Source organism: Dunckerocampus dactyliophorus, chromosome 14 (genome assembly GCF_027744805.1).
Source record: "Dunckerocampus dactyliophorus isolate RoL2022-P2 chromosome 14, RoL_Ddac_1.1, whole genome shotgun sequence".
Taxonomy (NCBI): Eukaryota; Metazoa; Chordata; class Actinopteri; order Syngnathiformes; family Syngnathidae; genus Dunckerocampus; species Dunckerocampus dactyliophorus.
The window spans coordinates 20106272-20128132 of NC_072832.1; the positions used below are offsets into that span (position 1 = coordinate 20106272).

Sequence of the window (21861 nt, forward strand, 5' to 3'; positions counted from 1 at the left end):
CACGGAATAGGAGGTAGAACTTCTTCTCACTCTTATCATGACGGACATGCCATGGCTGACTACATGCAGTGTAACAATAATGTGATGTAATGTCATGTCTCATCAATGTTTTGTATCATTACTGACGCCTAGTGACCAGAATACTACATATAATTTGTATTTCAATATTTTTGCACTAACTTAGTCCAAATTTGTTAATTTTTGAAAAACCACAATAGAGTGAGGGAGCAATACTTGAACCGCGATGTAGCGAAGGACGACTGCACAGGTAAAATGTGCAACATACATGTACTACTGTTACAAAGCCCACAGGTTGGTTTATGTTACGTTTAAGTCTTTATGCTTCACTGACAATACTTTAACACTGAGATTTCACACTTTGTTCGGCGGCCCTTGAATGCACCATAGTTGTGTGCTGGGATACGAGTCACCACAATAAAATGTGTAGGTAGTACCTATACCAGCCGTCACCAAATGGCGGACCTCGCTCCGGATACGGACCCAGCGATGGCCCTTTACGGATCCACGATCAGTTAAAGTGAATGGGAACTATATTATAATAATACTAACATTTAATCATGGTAATTGCGAGCGCAATTACTTCAGTTATTACGGTTACGTGATGGGAAACGCTGTGATGACACTCAAAATGGGCCAATGAAATCGTTTGTGTACTTTCCGAGAAGTGAATGAGAGAACCATGGCTTGCTTAAAATTGTAATTGAAGACCCCTCTGCCTTATACTGTACATTTTATACTTTAAATGTGTTTAGTAAGTGTGTGAGGCATGCAAGTGAATTAAAGTGAGAAGGGGACTCTAATAATTACAACAATCACTTTTATTGTAAATGTTGATCCAAAATCCCGCTGACAGTTGCATTGTTTTTCAATATTATCCAAGCATCCGATGAGTGACTGCAACTGTAATTCTAAACGATACACATGAATACAGTAGTGTTATTATTTCATGCCTATAAAAAGTTCATTAGAAATATTAGTCATATTGTGTGCCAATTTACTTGTGAAACATCTAAAGGCATTTTTACACAAAGCATCATTCAACATAGTTTTTACAGTGTCATTGAAAGCATTTTATGAGGCTAAGTGAATAGGCATGTCTTGCACTGCACTCTGGGCCTTGGCCTGCAATTGCAATAGTCTTGCTCTCAGTCAAACCCACCAACCAAAGAGTCTAAAATTAGCTCTCCGCCAACAGGACCAGCTTGTTGAAAAATTGATTGATAGAGGAGTCGCTGCTATAGTAACAGTTTTAATGGTGCTAAGGTGTCACTGGATCTCCAGGCAGCCAGATAGTGAATGGTACTGCAATGAGCACAGTGCAGCATCGGTCCTCATGGACAAACAAATTCAAGTTGGCTACCTATTTCGGAACGGTAACAGAACATATAAGGTAAGACCCTAATTCATGTGAGATTCACTCAAATCATTTAACATTGCCTTACTAAAGTCATTATAGTAGATACAATGCAATGTATTTGGCTTATATTGTATGTTTGTTTATCTACAGGCCGATGGCAATGCGGACCTGCACGACCGTAGTCGGTGGTGTCTGGTAGGACTGAAGGTAGTACTGCCGCATGCTTCGTGGCTCAGCTTACACAGCGCCATCTCTAAATTCTAACGCCTGTTTGTTGCGTCAGGCTGGTCAACTTCCAATTTGTTTTAATCATAAAACAAAAATGATCATAATCATATATAATATGATAATAAGTATAACATAAAAATAATTAAAAGGATCAAATTAAAATGAAACATTTGATAAAAGGTAATTGCACAATTTATAAGTAATTTCTGGATATAGATTGAAATTCTTATGTCACCAAAACATGTTCATCTTGTTGTTTTCACCGTCTAAAATAACATTGAAAGGCATATTTCCTGCACTCAAATGTTGAAATATTTACCCTTTTTGCACTTTTTGTCACTGAAACCAGTCTGCAAGTGACATTTCATCAAGAACCCTCCCAAAACAACCCATGCAATACATTGTTTTTATATTGTTGTGGTGCATTTTGTATTGAATTTCTGTTGTTGTCGTATATATTTTTGACATTACGCCCGCTGATTGTGTGATAGGTCTTTGATCAATGTCTGTTCACATTTCCGAAAAATGTCATTCTCTGCGTCAGATTCCTTGCTATTGTGTTTGGTGTTTGGAACATTTCAAGGACAGTTGTTTTGATGCTGCTCCTCGGATGAAGGAAAGTAGTGAGTGTATTACCGGAGGGTGCTTGTACCATCGTCTATCTGTCTTCAAGCCACACCGGCAAAAACACACGCACTGACGCAGATGGAAATAAACAAAAAGTCAAGAATCCATGAGAGAAAACTATATTTTGTCTGAATCTTAGAATAATAATATGGCTTTTCAAGCCGAATTTCAAAGCTAGCTAAACAGCGATCACTGCCCGCTTACATCTTGCAGTTATCAATCTGTCGCACTTATCGATCTGTCGGTGTCAATCACTGCCAGTCAAACAGCATACCTTTTGTGTGTGTGTGGTATACTGTACTCATCACAACACACTATCAGTGAATGTTATTATTGTGTTATTGTTGTGAATATGTCACTCACTTGATTTATCTGTGGCTCTATGAGTCTGGTTGACATTTATTGTAGTGTTGTAAGAATCCATTGTTGATTTCATCTGCATCAAGTCTTTGTGAGTTGTGTCTTTTATTTCCTTGTAGTTAAGATGATGTCAATATTATGTCCAGTTCCTCTGATCTTTGACAACACGTCCTTTGGTTAACTACATCAGTTTTGTCACCTACAACAAAGCTTTGTTGACGTACATTGGGTTGGTTTTACCATCTTTAATGTACAAAATGTCTTGAATGCTGCCCTCAAAGGAAAAAGTTCAGACACCACTACTTTAATTGTACTAATCTACTTCAGGCACGGTGGCCGAGCGGTTAGCATGTTGGCCACACAGCCAGGAGTCTGTATGTCTTAATGTGCCCTGCGATTGTACCACGCCTCTCGCCCTAAGTCGGCTGGGATAGGCTCAAGCATACGTGACAATGGATGGATGGATACTTAGGGGTTTCAGTTGTGGATTGTAACCAGATTGTAAATATAGTGTTAGCAATTTTTTTTTTAACTGCAGCTTTAAAAACTCAAAATCTGTGCAAAAATCTGTCTTTCATGTCATTTGCTGTCACATGGTCATGACCTCCTGATGGAAAAGGCAAAAAGACTTTCTGTTGTGGAACTGCACAAGCAAGGCCTCTTACAACGCACCATGGTTGCTGAGGTTGGATGCAGTAAGGCAGTGATTTAACATTTCTTAAAGATCCTGAGGGTTATGGTGCAAAACAGCGCCCCAGTCTGTGAAGGGATGGCTTGGTCTTTCATCAGCTGTTAGAATCCAGGGAACATAACATTTAAAGAGTATGTTGGTGGATGGGCGGCAGGTGGGGTGATGGCTGGTCTGCGGTGTGGCGGGGGGCAGGGCTGGCGGGGGCATGTGCTTTGGCGTCCGGCGGTGGGGGGGTCGCTCCTCTCGTGGGCCCTGTCGTGTGATGCTTTTCTGTGCCTCCTTGCCGCTTCGTGGGTATGGCTGTGCTCCGCTCTATGTTGGGCCCGGTTCTCTTGTGGTCGCTATGGTGTGGCTCCCTGGCCAGCCGTAGTTGTGTGGGTGTGTGTGTCGTATGGATGCGGTTCCTGCTGTTCTATTGGCAGTCGGGTCTGTCTTGGGGCGTGTGGCTGGTCCATGATGTTTGGCAATTTGGGGGTGGCATTGTGGACGCTGCCTCCGGTGGGGCTTCTGTGTTGAGGGTGCTGGGGGTACCGTCTCTGGGGGTTTGGGTGGGCCGGACTGGGCGTCCTGGCGGGCCGGGTAGGGCCTGTGGTGTGTCCTGCGGCCCGTAGCTTGCGGTGCACTGTGGTGTGTGGTCTGTCGATCATGTGTCCTCAGTTCCCCCCGCTCGGGCGGTGTTGGGGGGTGGGCATGTAGGGCCATCGTCCTTCCCGTTCCGCTGCATCAGTTCACATACATATAGGACTTTGGGGGGTGGTCTACGGTCGGGCGTGGCGGGAGAGTGGAGTTGCCTTGCGGAGGCTCCTTTACCCCTGGCATGCCTCTGACTCTGTCGCCCCTCAATTTAAATCGCACAATAGACACTTGAGGTTAAGGGGGCTGGGCAGGTGAGGGGCCCACTGTAGGGGGGGCGGCTAGTGGCGCTTCCCTTGGACTGACGTGGGCCGTGGGCACTTCTGCGCACTTGGGGGGGAGTCGGCAGTCTTCAGGGGGTGGTGCCCGTGCTACTGGTAGCCTGCATGCCGCCATGGTGGCTTGGTGTTGCTGCGCCGTGGTGGCTGCTGGCGGGCCGGGCTGTCTGGTTGGGTGGGGCTTGGTCCTGCTCGTGGGGACTGTGGGTGACGGGCGGGGGTCTGCTCTTGGGCGTTTGTCGCCGCTGGTCTTTGTGCTTTGCTGGGCCGCTGTCTGCGTCTTTGCCTCGACAGCAGTGTGTATGTGCTTCTCGCCGGTCTCGGGGGTTGGCTGTCCTCCGGCCTGCCGGCGTCCTGTTCTAGTTGGGATTGCCTCTCTGTGGCCCCGTCCTGGTCTTCCCCGGGGGGGAGGGCTCTGTGGGTGGCTCTTGATCTTTGTGCTGCCTGCCCCTGTGGGCCCGGTGGCTTTCTGGCAGTGGGGGCTCGGCCTGGCTGTGTGGAGCGGAGCTTGCTGGGTGGTGGGAGGCAGTCCCTCTCCTTTCATGCATTCTCAGTGACAATTACACGCTCACACATTCGTGCTGCTTTATATACATGAAGACTAGCACACATACAGAGATACCTGTACACACGTACATATGCACACTCACAGTACATACGTACTTCCCCACATTACTCACTGAGTTAACCAGGGTGTTATTATGTTGATGGTTTATTACAGTGACGGTGTGATATGATTATAGTTTTTATAAATTATGTGCATTACAGTTATTGTCATTCTGATCATAGTTAATAATTTCATTACTACGATTACTACTAATGGGTATGACTGTTTCAATGCAGTATTATCATTGTGGTTGTTGATATTATTTTGTCCTTTCCGTCATGGTCTTTATAGCCGTCACAGACATGTGCTGATGTAGTCCTGTTTGTTTCTGTTTTGTTATTGTTGTTGTAATTGTTGTTGTTGCTGTTGTCCTTGTCTCTCTCTTTTTTGTCCCCCTCTTATCAGCGCACTCCCCTCACTGTTTTCTTTTCTCTTCTTCTCTATCCTCTCCTGCTCCGGTCCGGCCACTCCAAATTTGCATAACAACAAAACATCAAAGTTAAATTCTGTATAACAGGAGAAGTGTATCTCACACTTTTCCTTGGCAGAGCAAATATGTTGAGCACGTAGGGGCATTTAGATCGACAATACTATCTGCCCTAATGGCTGGAAAAATAAAAATAAAGAGGACGCATGAAACGAGAAAGTCAAGTCACCAAAGTTGATTAATGGATCAACTAAAAAAAGAGATGAAAAGGTCCTGATCATCCTGTCACCTCACTGCTGCCTCTAAATGAGAGAAAAAAAACAACTAAAACCCTAATCCAAAAAAACCAGGACAAACAAGAAACCAAAAGCTAACGAGAAAGGAACCCAGGCTACTGCTCAGTGTCACGCCAGCAGCCAGCAAGAAGCAGCTGAATGGTTCTGGAGCAGGATGAGGAGGTGGCGACGAGCCTGCAGCAGATGAGGACAGCATGCGCAGAGCAGGGAGCAGAGAGAGAGCAAAGCACACCTGAACCCATCTACAGTATATGCTCCAGAGGGGCCAATCAGCTGCTTCCTGCAAAAAATACAAACACAAAAACATCATACATAAGAAAAGCAGTGCTCAAACATAACATGAGGACAATGCTGAAAAATGGTCTATCAGTCTGGCTCTCCCAAATGTTTGACAATTTGTGTCGTGTTTAGGATACACCAAACCCTGGCGTCTATTACATCCGAGACTTCATTGAGGAAGCACACCTGAACTCCATCAGGAAGACGTATGGGTTTAAAAGCACCGGTCGAAAACGTGACATTTTGGGATTGCCAAAAGGGGACCTGTTGCTACCTGGAGCATACGACCTAACTGACTCCACCCAAGAGGTTCTGAAGCGCAAGATGTCCTACTCTTTTAAGACATGTCCACGGCCTGACATTGTCACTCTGGGCATCCGAGACAAGGTAGGTTTCATATGAATAGCCTGCTGTCATGGCAGTTTAGTGAAATTTCATATGTAAAATAATGAAATGACAACAGAACACGTATTTGAACGCACCATTGTTGTGCGTTATGATACGCAAGCTTGTTTGGCTACGGAAGCACTAGCTTCGACAGTCATGGATCATCTTACATTATCATTCGTTAGTGATGAGTAGCTATACATTTTATAGCCGCGAGTGAACAATGGCAATTGAAGAGAGAAGGAGAGGGTTCTGGAGCTGAATCTTATCTAATAATTACAGCAGTCACTTTTATCCGAAATTGGAGGAAGCTAGCAGGAGGGCTTGGAGGGGGAGGAGGAGCGAGCTGTGTGTCAAAAATAGACTAGAAGAGATTTTTAGTCAAATACTCACAGTTTTTCACCATTCCTTGGTGGTGCCGGATCGTAACCCCTGTGAAAATCAAGGATGTTCTGTTCTTGCAAAAAATCTACATTTATTATAATTATATAAGCATACTTATAAGCCTGTGTTGCCTCCCATGTCATGATGAAAAAATAAAAAGACTAATGATACTATAAAATAAATATTAATATTTGTCCATTGAGTGACTGAAAGGACAGGATTGCAGGTACAAGCGGCCGAAATGAGTTTTCTCTGTAGGTTGGCTGGGCTCTCCCTTAGTGATAAGATGAGAAGCGCTGTCATCCGGGAGAACCTTGGAGTACAACCGCTGATTGTCTGCATTGAGAGGAGCCAGATGAGGTGGCTCGAGCATCTGGTCAGGATGCCTCCCTGGCGAGGTGTTCAGGGCACGTTCAACTCGTATGGGGCCTCGGGGAAGACCCAGGGCACGTTGGAGAGACTGTGTCTCTCAACTAGCCTGGGAAGGAGGAGCTGGATTAAGTAGCCGGAGAGAGAGAAATTCAGGTCGCCCTGCCTAAGCTGCTGCCCTCGCAACCCGACCTCGAATAAGCGGAAGAAGAGTAAAAATCACTGAATATGCAGATTTCCTGATCAAATACAGGGCAAAAGCCTAAGATGAGGCTGCCACTAGCCCTGCCTACCATCTCCGTACACTTCAGCGCGTGAACTGGATAGCAGATGGTGTGTGCCAGTTTCTGTTTGTCAGCATATTGCCAATAATATAATGTCCAAGAAATATTTATTATTGACCATGAATTTCTACATCCTGTGTGACATCATTATTCTTGCTAATCCCACGATAAAATAAATGTTATACACGGAGGCGCTGCAGTACTCACCTCATCCTGAATGGCTGGGGGCGTGAGTGAGCTGGAAGGTGCTTTTCACAGCCGTCCTTCCATAGAACGTAACGTTTTTTTTTACAGAAGCAGTGCAGCACCAGCTGGAGAGCAACAAGTCAAATCCATTCAACATAAACATTCAAATCCATTAAAGATATTTTATGCTCTGCTGAATGAATGAATGAATTTGACTGCCAAGATGGAGGATTATATACAGTACCCTAGCTCACCAGGTGATCAGACTTTTACAAGTATCAGAACTTTTCCTGGAGAAGGATAGGGTGCATGCATTTTCAGTTAATAAAAGAATAACTAAATGGGACTAATAAATATTTGAAGACTATTTTTTTAACAAAAGTGAATTATTGTATTACTTATTTTATCTTTTCCTCTTAATTAGCCATCTATATTAATCTCACTGCACGTCCCTGTCCAGTTTCCTCCCACATCCCAAAAACATACATTACTGTAGATATGTTAGCTTAATAAGAGACTCTAAACTCCCTATAGGCGTGAATGTAAGTGTGAATGGTTGCTTCTTTATATACTATATGTTAATATATAGATTGGCGACCAGCAGAGGCGTATTTAGTCATTGTTGTAATGTGCCGTCAAAAGTTACTTTATTTATTTCCGTTTACGTTTTTACAAATTCACATCTTTGTGATGGAAAGCATCACTCTCAGCTTCATCCCTAAAACTACTGCATTATTCTCAGCTGCAGTACTGTCAAGAGCCTCTGGCTGTCTACCTTAGTTTAGATTTTTTTTAAATGTTTGTTCCCCTCGCTCCCTCTCCAGTCCGCTGGGGTAACTCCGCATTAGTTTTTGACAACAACAAATTTGTCTCACTCCGGTCTTGCGGAATCAATCTGCACATGCAGTAACGTGGTATAGTCCATTGCATGAGAAGGGGGGAGGAGCAATCGAAATTATTATGATAGATTACGCATTTTAATGTAGTTTTACGCATGTGAATTAAGAATAAAACAGTAATAAATACTTTAAATCAAAGAAAAAACTCAATAATCAGTCTTTATGAGGTGTTTGGGGCCCCCGGAAATCTCGGACCCCAGGCAATTGCCTGTGTTCACCATCCCTGGCGACCAATCCAGGGTAACATCAGCTGGGATAGGCTCGCTCCAGCCAACCTGTGACCCAGAACAGGATAAGCGATAAGAATGAATGAATGAGTGTAGCCAAATGAGTTGGTTGACATGACAAATACTGAAAAAAAAATCAACAGTGCATGAAACACATGCCTTGTCTTGTATCTTGATGTGACAGATACTATAGAAGTGTAACCAAAAGGCACCTCTATATAACACTTAATGTCTTCATTAGGGTCACCAGTCAATCACAGGGCACATACCTGTATAGACAACAACCATTTACACATATGGACATGTCTCCACTTAACATTCTTTTGGGACGTGGGAGGAAGCCATGCAAACACAGGGAAAACATACAAACTCCATGCAGAGATGTTCCAGTGGAGATTGGAACCCACATCTCCTGACTAAGAGACGGATGTGCAAACCACAGTGCAGCCCCACCCCAAAAATGTTAAATAAGCCGGCAGACAAGAGGTGTAACCATAACTGCCATATTGCTACAGATATTTGAAGGCCTCTGTCTGTTTCCCATGCCAGCAAATTGACACTTCGCCTTGTCATTACAATGTGGCAGTGAAACCAGTGGAGAAGATACCCTGCAAGTAAGCACTGTTCTTCACATCAGTGGTGCAAACAATGTTGAATCCATTCTTTCATCATTTTTTGTTGTCTTCTCTACTTGCAGCCATGTGATGTTTCGGTCAAGAGTACAAAGGATCACTTTTCCACCAGTAAGTATCTGGTCTCCAAGACTCGTTATTAGGACTAATCACTCTTTCCATTGTCCACAAAAAGGCTTCATTACAAAATCCTTTCAGTAGGTTTTGGTTACAAGTTGGGCTCTACTGTAATGTGTATCTGGTATATGTTGTGCATGAGCAGGTTATGACAACCACAGGGGCCAAAGAAAAATGATCTCCCCGCCTGTCTGATAGTAAGATTTCCTCCATTTGAAGGCGCGTGGGAGTCAGCTTAGGCTCATATTGCAGAGTGTTGCAGCCTTAACGGTGTCTCCATGCTTGTAGCTGATAGATATTTGAGACCTGTTGGCAGCTGCCGAGTGTTGACACAGAAGGAAAGGCGCTAAGAAATCCCGAGGGTGTTATTACTGCAGAGTTGGGAGCATTTTTCTGCTGTTATCAGTGTCATTGTGACTCCGAGACACGATCATTGTCAAAGATTAAGCTCATACACAAATCCTGCGGCAAACTTACAGGACAGTGTGATGATCACAGTCTATCATAGGCAGATCTTGTAGCTCACAATAATAGTTCCAGAATGGCAGTACATGGCATATCTGTCCACCAGCTCCCATTAAATACGCATGCATTAGCACCTTTGGGAGCCAGCAGTCCAGCCTGGATCAAGTAAATGGGCAAGTGGGATCAAATGGCATTTCATGGTAGCTGCCATCCCTCTGATTAGCGCTATAGAGGAAAAGGCACCTCCATCTGTCTGTTTCACACAGCGGCTGGATATGAATGTATGTCCTGTGTTCAGGGACTGGAAGACACTGGTTTGTTTGAAATCAGAGGTGGTGTGGGACTGGGTGGTTTTTGCACGGCACACAAATGATGACCGAGATTTGTGGCTGTGAGTGAGAGCAAGTGAAAAGCAAAAAGTCAACAGCCATTCCAGTGAATCCATGCCATTTTCTCCCCTAGGAAATAAAATGTATAAATGCACAATAAAATGAACTGTAAAATACATACAAGTGTCCTGCACATTGATCCGATTGCATATTTAATAAATACAATTTAAAAGATTCATTTAAACTACCTTGAACACACCCATCTCCAATTATTAAAGTTAGAAATATAATCATTCAGTGATATATTTTGTACATATATATACAGTATGTTACTCCTTATCCCAACTATACTAAGTTTATTTTCTTAAAAACAACAAAATTTTTTTTTTGAAATTTACACTTACAGGAAAGCTGCACTTTTTGGGGGAATTTTGCCCATCATCCACGATCCTAAAGCGAGAAAAACAGCTGGCATGAGGCAGCTACTTAATGGGACGCAGCTATTCCGCCTCAAAAAAAAAAAATAAAAAAAACGGCAACAATGTTCCATTTACATAACGTGACCTGCATATTAACCAAGCTACAGCGACATTGTTGTTGTAGGAACTAACACCAAAGAACTACTTTTCTAGTGTAGCGACACAGCGCCTCAATCACAATGCATCAGGCCACTGTCGAGAGGTACCAAAACAATGTGATAGGACCGATCTGTACTGACTGGGAAACAAGAACAAGTATATGAACAACTACAAATAGACAAACAAGTTATCTGTAGTAGCCCACATTGCGTGGTTTGTTTGTGCGTGGCTAGATTTGCCTGTGAATATTCTCATTCATCCGGGTCATCGTATACTCAGGGCAATGAATCGATTGCAACTGGACTGTTCAGGTTGTCTTAGAAGACAACTTCTCATCGCCTCTCATCTAGGCTCACAATCAGCCTAGATAGGACTGCCCTAGTGTGAGAGCTTGGTGCAAGATCCTGGGGCTATCCACAAGGAAACATTTTCAGGTCAAAACGGCAAAGTATTTTACCATTTCAGCCTCTCATGGCATTCTGGGTGAAATGGTATTTTTTGAAAACAGCTTACAGAGTGGGAAAATCTGAAAACGTCGGCTTGGCAATACGAGAACAACGACGTCATCGACCATCGATCATCGGCGTCACGTTATACTCCATAATGACTCACAGAAGTAATTCCACTTCGTAGACGACGGACTTATGCGGACTTATGCGCATGCGTTCTTTCTTCTTCTGTAGGTTGGAGTGTCACGTGGTTCCGTCTGTGTGTGGGTGTGCCTTGTGTATTACATTGTTTTCACTCAGTGGGGCATTCCCGTCTGGATGCAACAATATACTAATCCGGCACAGTGTGGACGAGACTTTTTTTCAACCCACCCAAAAAAATACCAAGAATGTTCCCGTATAGATAGGGCTCCAGTCTATTTTTCCTCTAACGGAGGAGGCAGGTCCAGACAAGGATGTTTTCGGTGTCAAATGACGATCGTTAGGATACAGTGGCGTGGGGTCTCTTCCTGCTAACAATGGTTGTTTGGGTGGTATCGCCTTTGTTAGCATCCCATCCAGATGTAATGATGGAGCCACCTGAAATCAAGGTGGCTGTGCCTTGTTTTTTTGTTGAAGGCTGAATGACTGAATCTTTTAGGAAGGGATGAAAGGACAGCATTGTATGTGTGTATATAGCTGTGATATCAATCACTGTGGGCTCAATGTATTAGAATCAATATCATGGTGACTTACTCGATGGACAGTTGTCCGTCTGGTCCAGCTGGCCTGGGGTGTCTTTTCCAGTTGATTTTGGGTAGGTGGAAAAAAGTTGCTGCCACTGTAGGGTTTGATAACGCTAACAATTCTTCGTTCATTGTGATGCGGTCTCTTGGAGCAATGTCCTCGTCGTATACGCAAAGTCTTTCCATGCATGGTAACGCCGTGTGTCACTCAGTGCATTAGAAACACTTGATTTCTGTCGGCATGTCTTGGCTCCACGTTTACACCACCAAGTCATGCCGTTCTTGGCTCTTTCTCCCCCCGTCTGCGCCGATGTTTCACTCGCTCTTCTTCTCGTCTCATCTTCTAAAACCTGTAGCTTATCCTCCGTATATCAGGCTAAAAGAGATAAGCGCTAGTTGCTAGGGGCTCTGTGAAAGCAATGCGCCCAAGAAAGACATTCCGGTAATGCTTAAAATGAACAAAATACGGCAAAATACTGTAAGTATTACATCTTATCATAAATGTGCCTGTTACTGCATAGTCACAGCATGTATATAAAATGACAAAATGTTGTTGAAAGTTTTTTAGAAGGCTTTAGAGTCGAAATAGGTGTGTCCCATTGTGTGCATTGTTAGCTTCCTCATGCTAACTTCACCCAGTCCTGTTGCTGTCACACATTGCACCCTCTGAAAAGTTTGGAATATTCTACAAATCACATGGTCCACAGGAAGTTGTATCATTCAGATCCTCTAAAAGTCAATTCACTCATTTATTTTTAAGTATATTTGATATTTCAACTACAATTGGGAAGGAGGGTTAATATTTCAGCAGTTCTGTTACCCTAAATTATTTTTGGGACGTTATTTGCACTGTAATGTGCTTAGTGTCAGCATGCTGTTAGTATAAATGCCAGGTGGCTATATTTGATATATTTGCTAAAAACTCACTCCTGTTACTTAAATGAGCCATCTTGTCTTAGGAAATTATACAAAAATTAAATCCAGTTGCCTGAGAAGGGCCAATACACATTTTGAGCAGTTCAATGCGTGTATTATCAGATTCAGACTTGAAAAAAGACAGAAATCTATGTTTATTTTGAAAGGGTTACAAGAAGCAAATGGCACAGATTCAGTGGAACGGCCCTCAAGAAAACCAACAGAGCCCCACACGAACAACCACTTGCGAGACAGAGGCAAGGAAAAACTCCCTCTCAAGAAGAAACCTTGAACAACACGGAGGCATAATGTGGGGTGGCTGTGCCTTGACTGGGTGGGTGGGATAGAGACAGAAAGAGAATAGAATATGGTTATGGTTATGGTTACATTTATTTCGAACAAGCATACAGTGTACATTGAATGCTTCATGTTACAAGACACAGTTCCACATGTCCGAAAAGCAGTAAGAAGAAGCAGATCTTATTTAATCTTTCCCCTTCTTTGTATCACATCAATTGTTAATGCATACATACTGTATGTATACATACAAACACACATATACATACATACATACATACATACATACATACATACACACATATATACAGTATATCTTTCTTTTTATCCTTTCCTTCCTCCCCTGCTGATATCCACATCCTCCGTCTTTGGTGTTGCACTGAGTGTGACTGAACGTAGATACATGAGTTCCTCATTTTATTTCTTTATTCAGCTGGCCTTTGAAACAGTTACATCGAGGTCATTGTTATTGAATGTGCAGTAGTCTTTCCCGCTGCATGGTTCTTTCTTGTAGGTTGTATCCTCCATTATCCTTATTGTCTTAGTATCTTTAATATGTATCCAGATCGCTGATATCTTGGACAACAAGCACTCTTGCTTCACCTGGACCTCCATTTAGTTTGATGAGGATTTTAACATTGGTGCTCCAAGGCTTTGAATCGTTCCCTGCTTCCTCAAGTCTCGTGCTTTCTTGGCGATGTCGGCATTGCGTTTTGTCAGATGCTCATTCATGGAGACGTTGGTGCCTCTCAGCGTCTTTCCCTGTTTCAGCAGTGCGGTTTTGAATTCCCTGTTGGTGAACTTGCTGATGACAGGTGTGGTGTTGTTTCTGCCATATAGTGGGACAAAAAATGTCGATGCTGTTGATATCTCCATCCACCTCCTTTGATTGTAGGAAGTTAGCAATCTGTTGCTTTATTGAAGGAACATCTCTTGACTTGGGTGTGATTTGGAGGCCTGTGGGGACCACATCATTCATTCGTGCATTCAAATCCATCTCGTCAATTAAGTTTTTAATTTAATTTAATTAGCCTAGTGATATTTTCCTTTTCTTCTTTTTCTTCCTCAAGAGTGGTGCAAAAGGCAGCGTTATCCTTCAATAGTGCCTTGATATCATCCTGTACATACTGTTGGTATCATTGCATGATGCTCTATTTTCTTCCATAGGGTAATCTCTGGTGTCTTCTTCTTGAGAAAATCTTCGAAATCCTGGAGTTGTTTTTTTTTTTTAATCTGATTTTGAGTCCGTAGATCCAGAGCCAGTTTCATTTTGCTTTGTGTTTGGCATTGTTGCTAGGCAACCGTTTTGAACTTTAGCAGTTAGCCAGTTAGCTTGACTTGCTAGCAGGTGTGGACACTTGTAACTAGTTTATTTCAATCTGCACCTCTCGCCTATCCGAGTTAAAGTTGGGGGATTCAGCGAGCAGTGCCGATCTTGTGTTCATGAAGTATAGTCAGGAAAGCACCAAAATAGTTCAAATGTCCAGTATCTTCAACAGAGCTCCTGCCATACACGCCCTTCCCCATCAGCATATTGTTAAATCAATAGAATAGAATTGTAGAAGAAGAAAGCAGAGTGAGGAGGCATGTACACAACACCAGGCTGAACTGTGTTGTTTTTGTGTAAATAACGTGAACACCATGTAACTCCTTCAGAAGGAGGGTCCTGCTCCTGGGGTCTACAATCCTCCAAGCAAACCTGCAAAAGGCATCACTTCCTCTTTCAAATCCAAGCTGCCACGGCTTCACAGCGTGCATTCAGTGAGTAAATACTTGTTTCCTTCATTGTTATAGACAAGCTAGTGAAGTTGTTTTAAGTAGAGATTTATTTTGTACGTTTTAAAGACATTGTAACATGCAGCATAACACAATAGGATGCGCACATGCAGATAGATACTTTATTGATCTCCAAGAGAAATTCACACATCTCTAAGAATAGAACGAGACAATTTAGTGCATTAACATCCTTAGAAAACTTGTGTTTCTTCATGTAGTGGCTGGGGATGTTTATTTACTCAACTGTACAGGGCATCAGTACCTCTGCCAATGCTAAAAGAAATAATAATAGTGAAAAAACAGAAATAATGACAGTGAGGGTAATAATACTAGTAATAAAGGCGTGTGTGTGGATGTTGTCTTTATATAACCCAGATAACCCCAGGGCCAGGGGCACATGAACCCCGCTGGAAGTCAGGTGACCGCCTTAGCATCAAGCGCACTGTGGAGCCACGCTTTAGCCTTCTTTTCCGTCACACTCCCTAGTGTGACTACGTAGAGGAACATTCCATGCAAGTGATGCTCTCTTTATCCAATAAAAGTACATTCCTGAATACACCAAACCTGCAGTCTCTTAATGCTTGGACTCATGTTTTTCTGCACGGGTTCTCTGGTCTGCCAGCAGCATAATAGGCTACATTTGCTGTGCTGAATTATCTTCAGTGATGGCAGCCAGGGAAGCAGAATGATCTTATCTGCAACAAAGGGTACTTCATTCCACTTAACTACATGTTCCCGGTGTTGCTCTCACCCTTCATCTCTTCTCTCTGCTGCTCTCGCTCCTTTCTCTTCCTCCCTGTTGCTGGCAGTCAGGCAGCTATGTCTTCCTACTATCTCTGCCCTGCGATGCACTCAGGAGGAGGAATGCTGCTCAGCCATGCATCACATGCACATAGCTTAGTGTGGCATGCTGCTCCCTCAGATAACGCATTCACTATTATGGGCCAAGGCAGTGGCACACAATAAAACAGCTATTCTTATCGCTACCTACTCTGCATACTTTGTCTTTTTCTTTCGGCTAACCAAACACAGCCAGTAATGTTGAGATTTTAGACTGAGAATGCAGCAATGATGGGAAGAAATGGCATTACTGGACAACAGGGAAGAGCAATAGCACTTTTTTAACTGATAGGACTGCATGCACTTCTTACTGTGTAGTCATGTATCAAACACTTACCGTTTATGTGAGCATTTTATTCTTCATTTATTTCAATGTTTCAAGGTTCTTCTTAATAATCGTTCTAAATTTTTGTTCTCGTAATATGATGACTTTATTCCCATAATATTATAACTTTGCCCCCAGTCGAATTTGTTTTTGTCAATTTATTTTGTTTCCCATAATCTACAACGTTTTCTAAAATTGCACCTTTTATTGTTGCTAGATTACAACTTTTTTGTCTTAATGTTTTGACTTTATTTTCATAAAATTATATATATATTTTTTCATTTCTGCTGTTGGTTTTTTCCCCAAGTACTTTAATTTGCTTTTCGTAATTCTGACTTAATTCCCATAATATTTTGACTTGATTATTGTTAATCAATTTACAATAATTTGTCATTTTCCAAAAATTACAACTTTATTTGTTGCTTTGTTCGTTCTTCATAATATTACAACTTAAAAAAATAACAACTTCCTTTAATATTTCGACTGTATGCTACTAAAACAATGTAATAGGACTTACGACTTTCCTCATTAGATTACAACTTTTTTCTCTTAATATTTTGACTTTATTCTTGTAAAATTGCTGCTGGTTTTTCCAGTTTTGCTATCGTTGTTGTTTTTTTCAAGTTTTCTTGTTAAAGTATATTTTTGGAATGTGCACAAGCAATAAAAAAACAGCCACAACAAATGGCCCCCGGGCTGCACTATGCACAGGCCTGCTTTAAGGCAAAGTGACTGCAAAGACATAACACTACGATGAAATATGCTCGTTTTCAAGGGGAGTTCTGAATGATAAATTAGGACTTAGCTGGGGGTGGCAACACATCGTGATATCACTGAAGTGTTCACTGCCAGATGAACAGTCCAGCGCATTATACTGTCCACATCAAGGCTTGCATCACTTCCACTTGCAAACACTTAAGAGGAAGACTGAGGTGAAGCCCTTACAAAAAGGAAGGAGCACATATATCAAGTGGAGAGAACAAGATGTGCTGCATATGTAAACCATCAGCAGCCATTCTTCCTGTAGGGGCCAAGGTATCTGCCTCGCTCCATCTTTGGAGCCCTTCTTCCTTCTTATCTCAGTCATCTTGACAGTCCGCTGCAGATATCTGACATATGTCTCATCGTGACGTCTTAACACCCTCCATCTCCCGCAGGAGCGGTGAGCCAGCTGCTTTTCCCCTGTCAATCGAGCTCCTCTGCATAGACACATTTTACTTTAAAACGTACACATCCTGCTGCACAATACAATGAAACATGATACACTAGAGCAGGGATTCTCAACTGGTGGCTAGGGACCCAAAAGTGGGTTGCGAAGCCATTCTGGGTGGGTTGCAGACAGCTAGTCTCAAAATATGGAATACAGTCGTCCCTCGCAATATCTCGGTTCGATTATCTCTCCATCACTATATCACGGTTTTTCAGAGATTAATTGATTAATAAATGATGTCTGTTTCAGTTTCATTATAGTTTATTGTATGCTTAAAATGCAATGTTCCAATCTTTATTTCCATACTGCGTATATTGTGATGTATCATTGATATTAATCACTGCACATTGTTAGCAGCATGACAATAATAATAATAATGTATTGTGAGTTACTGTGATTCCCATTATCTGTTCAGAACTTTCTTTCAGGTCCATATTCCCTTCCACATCTAAGGTGATGGTGAGTCAGCTGACAAGTTGTTCAGACACTCTTCTATGAAAGGGCACGTTCATCAACCCCGACTGGTGGCTTTTGCCAAACAAGGGTTGAGTATTGTCTAGGTGGCTGATGGTGTTGGCTCTATTGGTGAGTGTGCACGTGGCTGAGGGTGATCAAGCGAGGGTGAAGTGACTGATGGAGGAATGCAGCAATGTTAAGAAGCTGCTAAGTTGTTGGACTAGTGCATCAGTGTAAGAATAATTCATCAGTCATTACCATGAAATAAGTTAACATTGTTCCAGCTGCCTCACTCTGCTAAATAATGCACCGTATTGTTTCAAAGTACGGCATGAAGTTTTTATTGCTTATGTTTTGTATTATGTATAGCAGTCATTCCCAACCACTGTGCCGAGAGATTGTCACAGAATTCAACTTTTGCACCTGAAAAGGGATTTTTTTTTTCAGAAAATAAGGGAAAACAGGGGAATTTATGGTCTTTAGTCCAAAATTCCGACCGATGCAAGTCAAATTTTAAAAATTTTCTGACGAGGAGTGGAGGGGTGGTAAAGACCCGACTGCCTACTGTAGTTTGAGTACATGTATGCTAAACATTTTACCTGTGTTATCATGCATTTATAAATTATTACTCATTGTATTTTATTGTCTGCAAAAAAAACCACTACTTATTTTGGGGGAAAAAAATGGAAAAAAAAACAAATTGGACCAAAAATTTGTAGATTTACTGGGCTGTGAATGCTGAATCACAGATGTTCAGGGAGCCACTGTAATATGATGATCACTGCTAGTATTTACTAAGCATTTGTCGTACAGTAATCCCTGACCACTTTGCGCTTTGATTTTCACGGCTTCATTCTCACGTTTTTTGTCAAATATGGTGTGTCGGGGCTGAATGCAGCCCAAAATATGCATATTTAACCAAATTTTACATATTTTTTGCTTAAATTAAGCATTTACAAGCATAAAAATGGCTAAATGAAGTGAAATACAAACTTAAGGCATTCAAAAGACGCATTCACACTGGTCACTAGGTGTCAGTAATGTTACTGTAATGTTGGGTGAGACACACAAGCACCAGACTTGATCGTCGGAACAACAGGCTTTTATTGCAGGTTTGAATGATCTCACAACAGGCACAATAATCCCTAACATGGTCTTCTGTTGCAACCGTAACCAAGCTAAAACTCAACCCTGAGCCCCCAACGTCACTTCCTGTACGTCCCACCACTCAGCTCCCCAAGTACCAGAACACATTCACAGCAACACACATGAGCATGAATCTTTATGTATTAAATTGCTTATTTCCCCTTGTTATGTCTACTACATTGGGTGATATGAGTGTAAAGTTGCCTGCAGGGGTGTTATTTCATGCCTAGAGGGCTGTAATTATGTTCATTCATTCATGAATGAATACTTTGTGGAAATTCACTTATCACGGCTGGATCTGGAACCAATGAATCGCGATGAATGAGGGATTACTGTATTTTTATTCCTAACTGCTGTGCTTATCCAGTCCTTGTTTGGCCATCACAGCAATAGTTTACCATGTCTTTCTTGGAAACCTGCACTCCAGCCGCCTTGCCTGTCGCCTGTATCCCCCTGACAGGCTTGGCAAAACACCCGTATACACAAGAATGACCTGAATACCACACCACATACACTACACAATGGGGATTATATTGCAGTCCGTTGTTAGTTCATCTAGAGTGGTTTCAGTGAATTGGTTTCATGTATGACTTGAACACGAGACTAAAACAAAAGTGAAGAATTGAGTTTGATGTCAAATATAACACGTCCAAGACAATTAGACAATGATGACACTGTAGAACACAGTAGAGATAAAGCACCACCAGTGTGTCCACTCAAAACATATCCTCAGCCACTAATAGTATAGTGTTCTACAGTTAAGTATTTGCACATTGACATGTACATAGTTTTTATGATGTTTACCGTTTTCACCGCCACAATAGATTTAGATTACAAAAATGTGGTATTTTCTATTTAGGCTCCCCACAAATTTGCAGATTTTTGGTCAAAAATCGGATGTTTTTCCGCATAAATCTTATTGACCATAAGTTGGTAATCATTTATAAACAGACGGGAATACAGGTAACGTGTACAGCATAGAAAGCTATGCTGTACACGCTATGTCTGTGATTCCAGGGTGTACCCCACCTCTCACCGTAAGTGTATGTTTGCGTGTGGACAAAAGGCCAAAATGCATAGAAAAATGTGTTTTTAAAAAAATCCGTATTCGTGTGGACATAGCCTGAGTCCATGGCAGAGCTACTGTACATGGAAACCTCCGGCCCCCCCACTGGCCATCTAGACATTTCAGGTATCAACTTATCGCCATCGCTATGTGAGTAATGGTCTCACCTTGGCCACGCCAATGAAACATTTCTGGCTCCTCCACTGGCCTGAGTCATTTCTGAGAAACTTTGCCATTCATTCCGTGCAACCGCCACTTGCTGCTTGTTTGTGGGTCTTGTTTGCTGTTTTCGGTTTTGTCAATAACTTTGGGAGAGGCTTTCTATGACGAATGACACCTTGATTGCCGCCTTACTTTTTGGTGAGAACCACATTTGCATATGAATATCAATGTGGCATAAAGCATTTGGAATTATTATGAGCTATGTGACCTATAGGAGGGATGCACATGGTGCTAGCAAGCTTTATAGGAACTGGAGGGAATTCCAAAAATAAAGACACGCAGTGTGGGAGGTGACAGTAACACTTGCAGAACTTGCCAACGACTGTTTCCAGGCACAGTATGAAGACAAAGCAAGAAGGGTGGGATGGAGAGTAAACTACAAACTAGGCAAATGAACATAAACATTATTTTCAGACAGTCACTCATAGGTTGCAGCTTTGCATGATTTGTTGTAAAGTGGGAAACTTTACATGTGGAATTTGAGAATTCACATGAATGAATGTGAATTACAGGCTAGCTAATCACGGGGAACTTTAATGTAGAACATCCAAGTAGAGAGGTCCGAGCTGAGAATCCATTTCGGAACCACATGGCTCTCAAGGCAGACGTGCTGAAACCATGTTGCAGTACACACAACGTCCTACAGGACAAGTGAGGCCACAGTCTGCATGCACTGTTCATTCCTCCAACACACTCATCATGCACTCTCACTCTATTATGTTCTACTCTATTATGTTCACATGTACTTTATTTTGCATATATGTTTGCTTATCACAAAAGAAAATGTTCATATATTGTATGTTACCCTAAATAAACAGTTGATTCCAATATTCCAAACTTTGAATACAGTACAGCCCTGCTTTTCGTGGGCCCCTGATGTTTCGGATTAATATTTGCAATAAAAATGAGCGTTGAAACTACTGGATTAGATTCAGATCCAGAAGCCTCCCCTTCGCTCTTCAATTGCGATTCTTCACTCACCACACAATCCAGGTTTAAGTCATGAATATGCCGCACAAGCATTTAAAGTACAAAATGTGCAGCTACTCGTCCCCGAATGAATGATGACTTGTCAAAGCAAGTATTTCAGTATCCAAGCGTCTCAGCACACAACTACGGTGCGTTCAAGGACTGCCGAACAAAGTGCCAAATCTCAACGCTTGATGAAAAAACATTATCAGTGAAGCATGAAGACATAAATGTGCAAAAAATGTTTTTACAGCGGTACACGCATACTGTACAATTTACCTGTATTATCACATATTTATAAATTATTACTGACTTATGGTGAGTGAGAGGTATTTTCTGCGGAAAAAAACTGCCTATTTTACTCCAAAAATGTAGCAAGAATCTATGAATTTGAGGGGATTTTCATCAGCTAAAGTTGCAATGGAAAAATTATGAAAATATTTAAGAAATTGTAAGATAAAGCAATATACGGTGGGACCTTGGTTAACGTTATTTATCGGTTCCAGAATGTCCGACTCTAACCGAATAAAATGCTCCCATTCAAAATAATGTTCAAAATGCATATAAATGATGACTGAGAGGGATAAATGAACATTTAAAGGGTCCCTGACAACTTTGCTTAAATATGTTTTATCGTAATTATGTTCTACATTGTTCGATTTTTGAAAGCAAACGCTAAATTCGAAAAAATTACATTTGGAGTTCATGGCGCCACCCATGACGACCCAGCTCTTGGCAGTTCAGCCTCATTCCGGAAGGCATGTTATCAGGGTGACACATCTCAGCTAAAGCAGCGTAAACAAA

At 42.0% G+C, this 21861-nt stretch overlaps 2 protein-coding genes across 2 annotated transcripts in view; both read left to right on the forward strand.

Moving 5' to 3' along the window:
• The window catches only part of LOC129194311 (hepatitis A virus cellular receptor 1 homolog), a 286203-nt gene that overhangs the window by 60170 nt on the left and 204172 nt on the right, over positions 1 to 21861 (forward strand). The gene's annotated exons all lie outside the window — the stretch shown is intronic.
• stpg4 (sperm-tail PG-rich repeat containing 4) lies at positions 1272 to 15438 on the forward strand. Its single transcript, XM_054798411.1, has 7 exons — positions 1272 to 1411; positions 1529 to 1585; positions 5937 to 6191; positions 9090 to 9154; positions 9238 to 9283; positions 14704 to 14808; positions 15199 to 15438. The coding sequence occupies exons 1-7, from the start codon at positions 1274 to 1276 to the stop codon at positions 15307 to 15309; spliced, it is 777 nt and encodes a 258-aa protein (XP_054654386.1). The 5' UTR covers positions 1272 to 1273; the 3' UTR covers positions 15310 to 15438.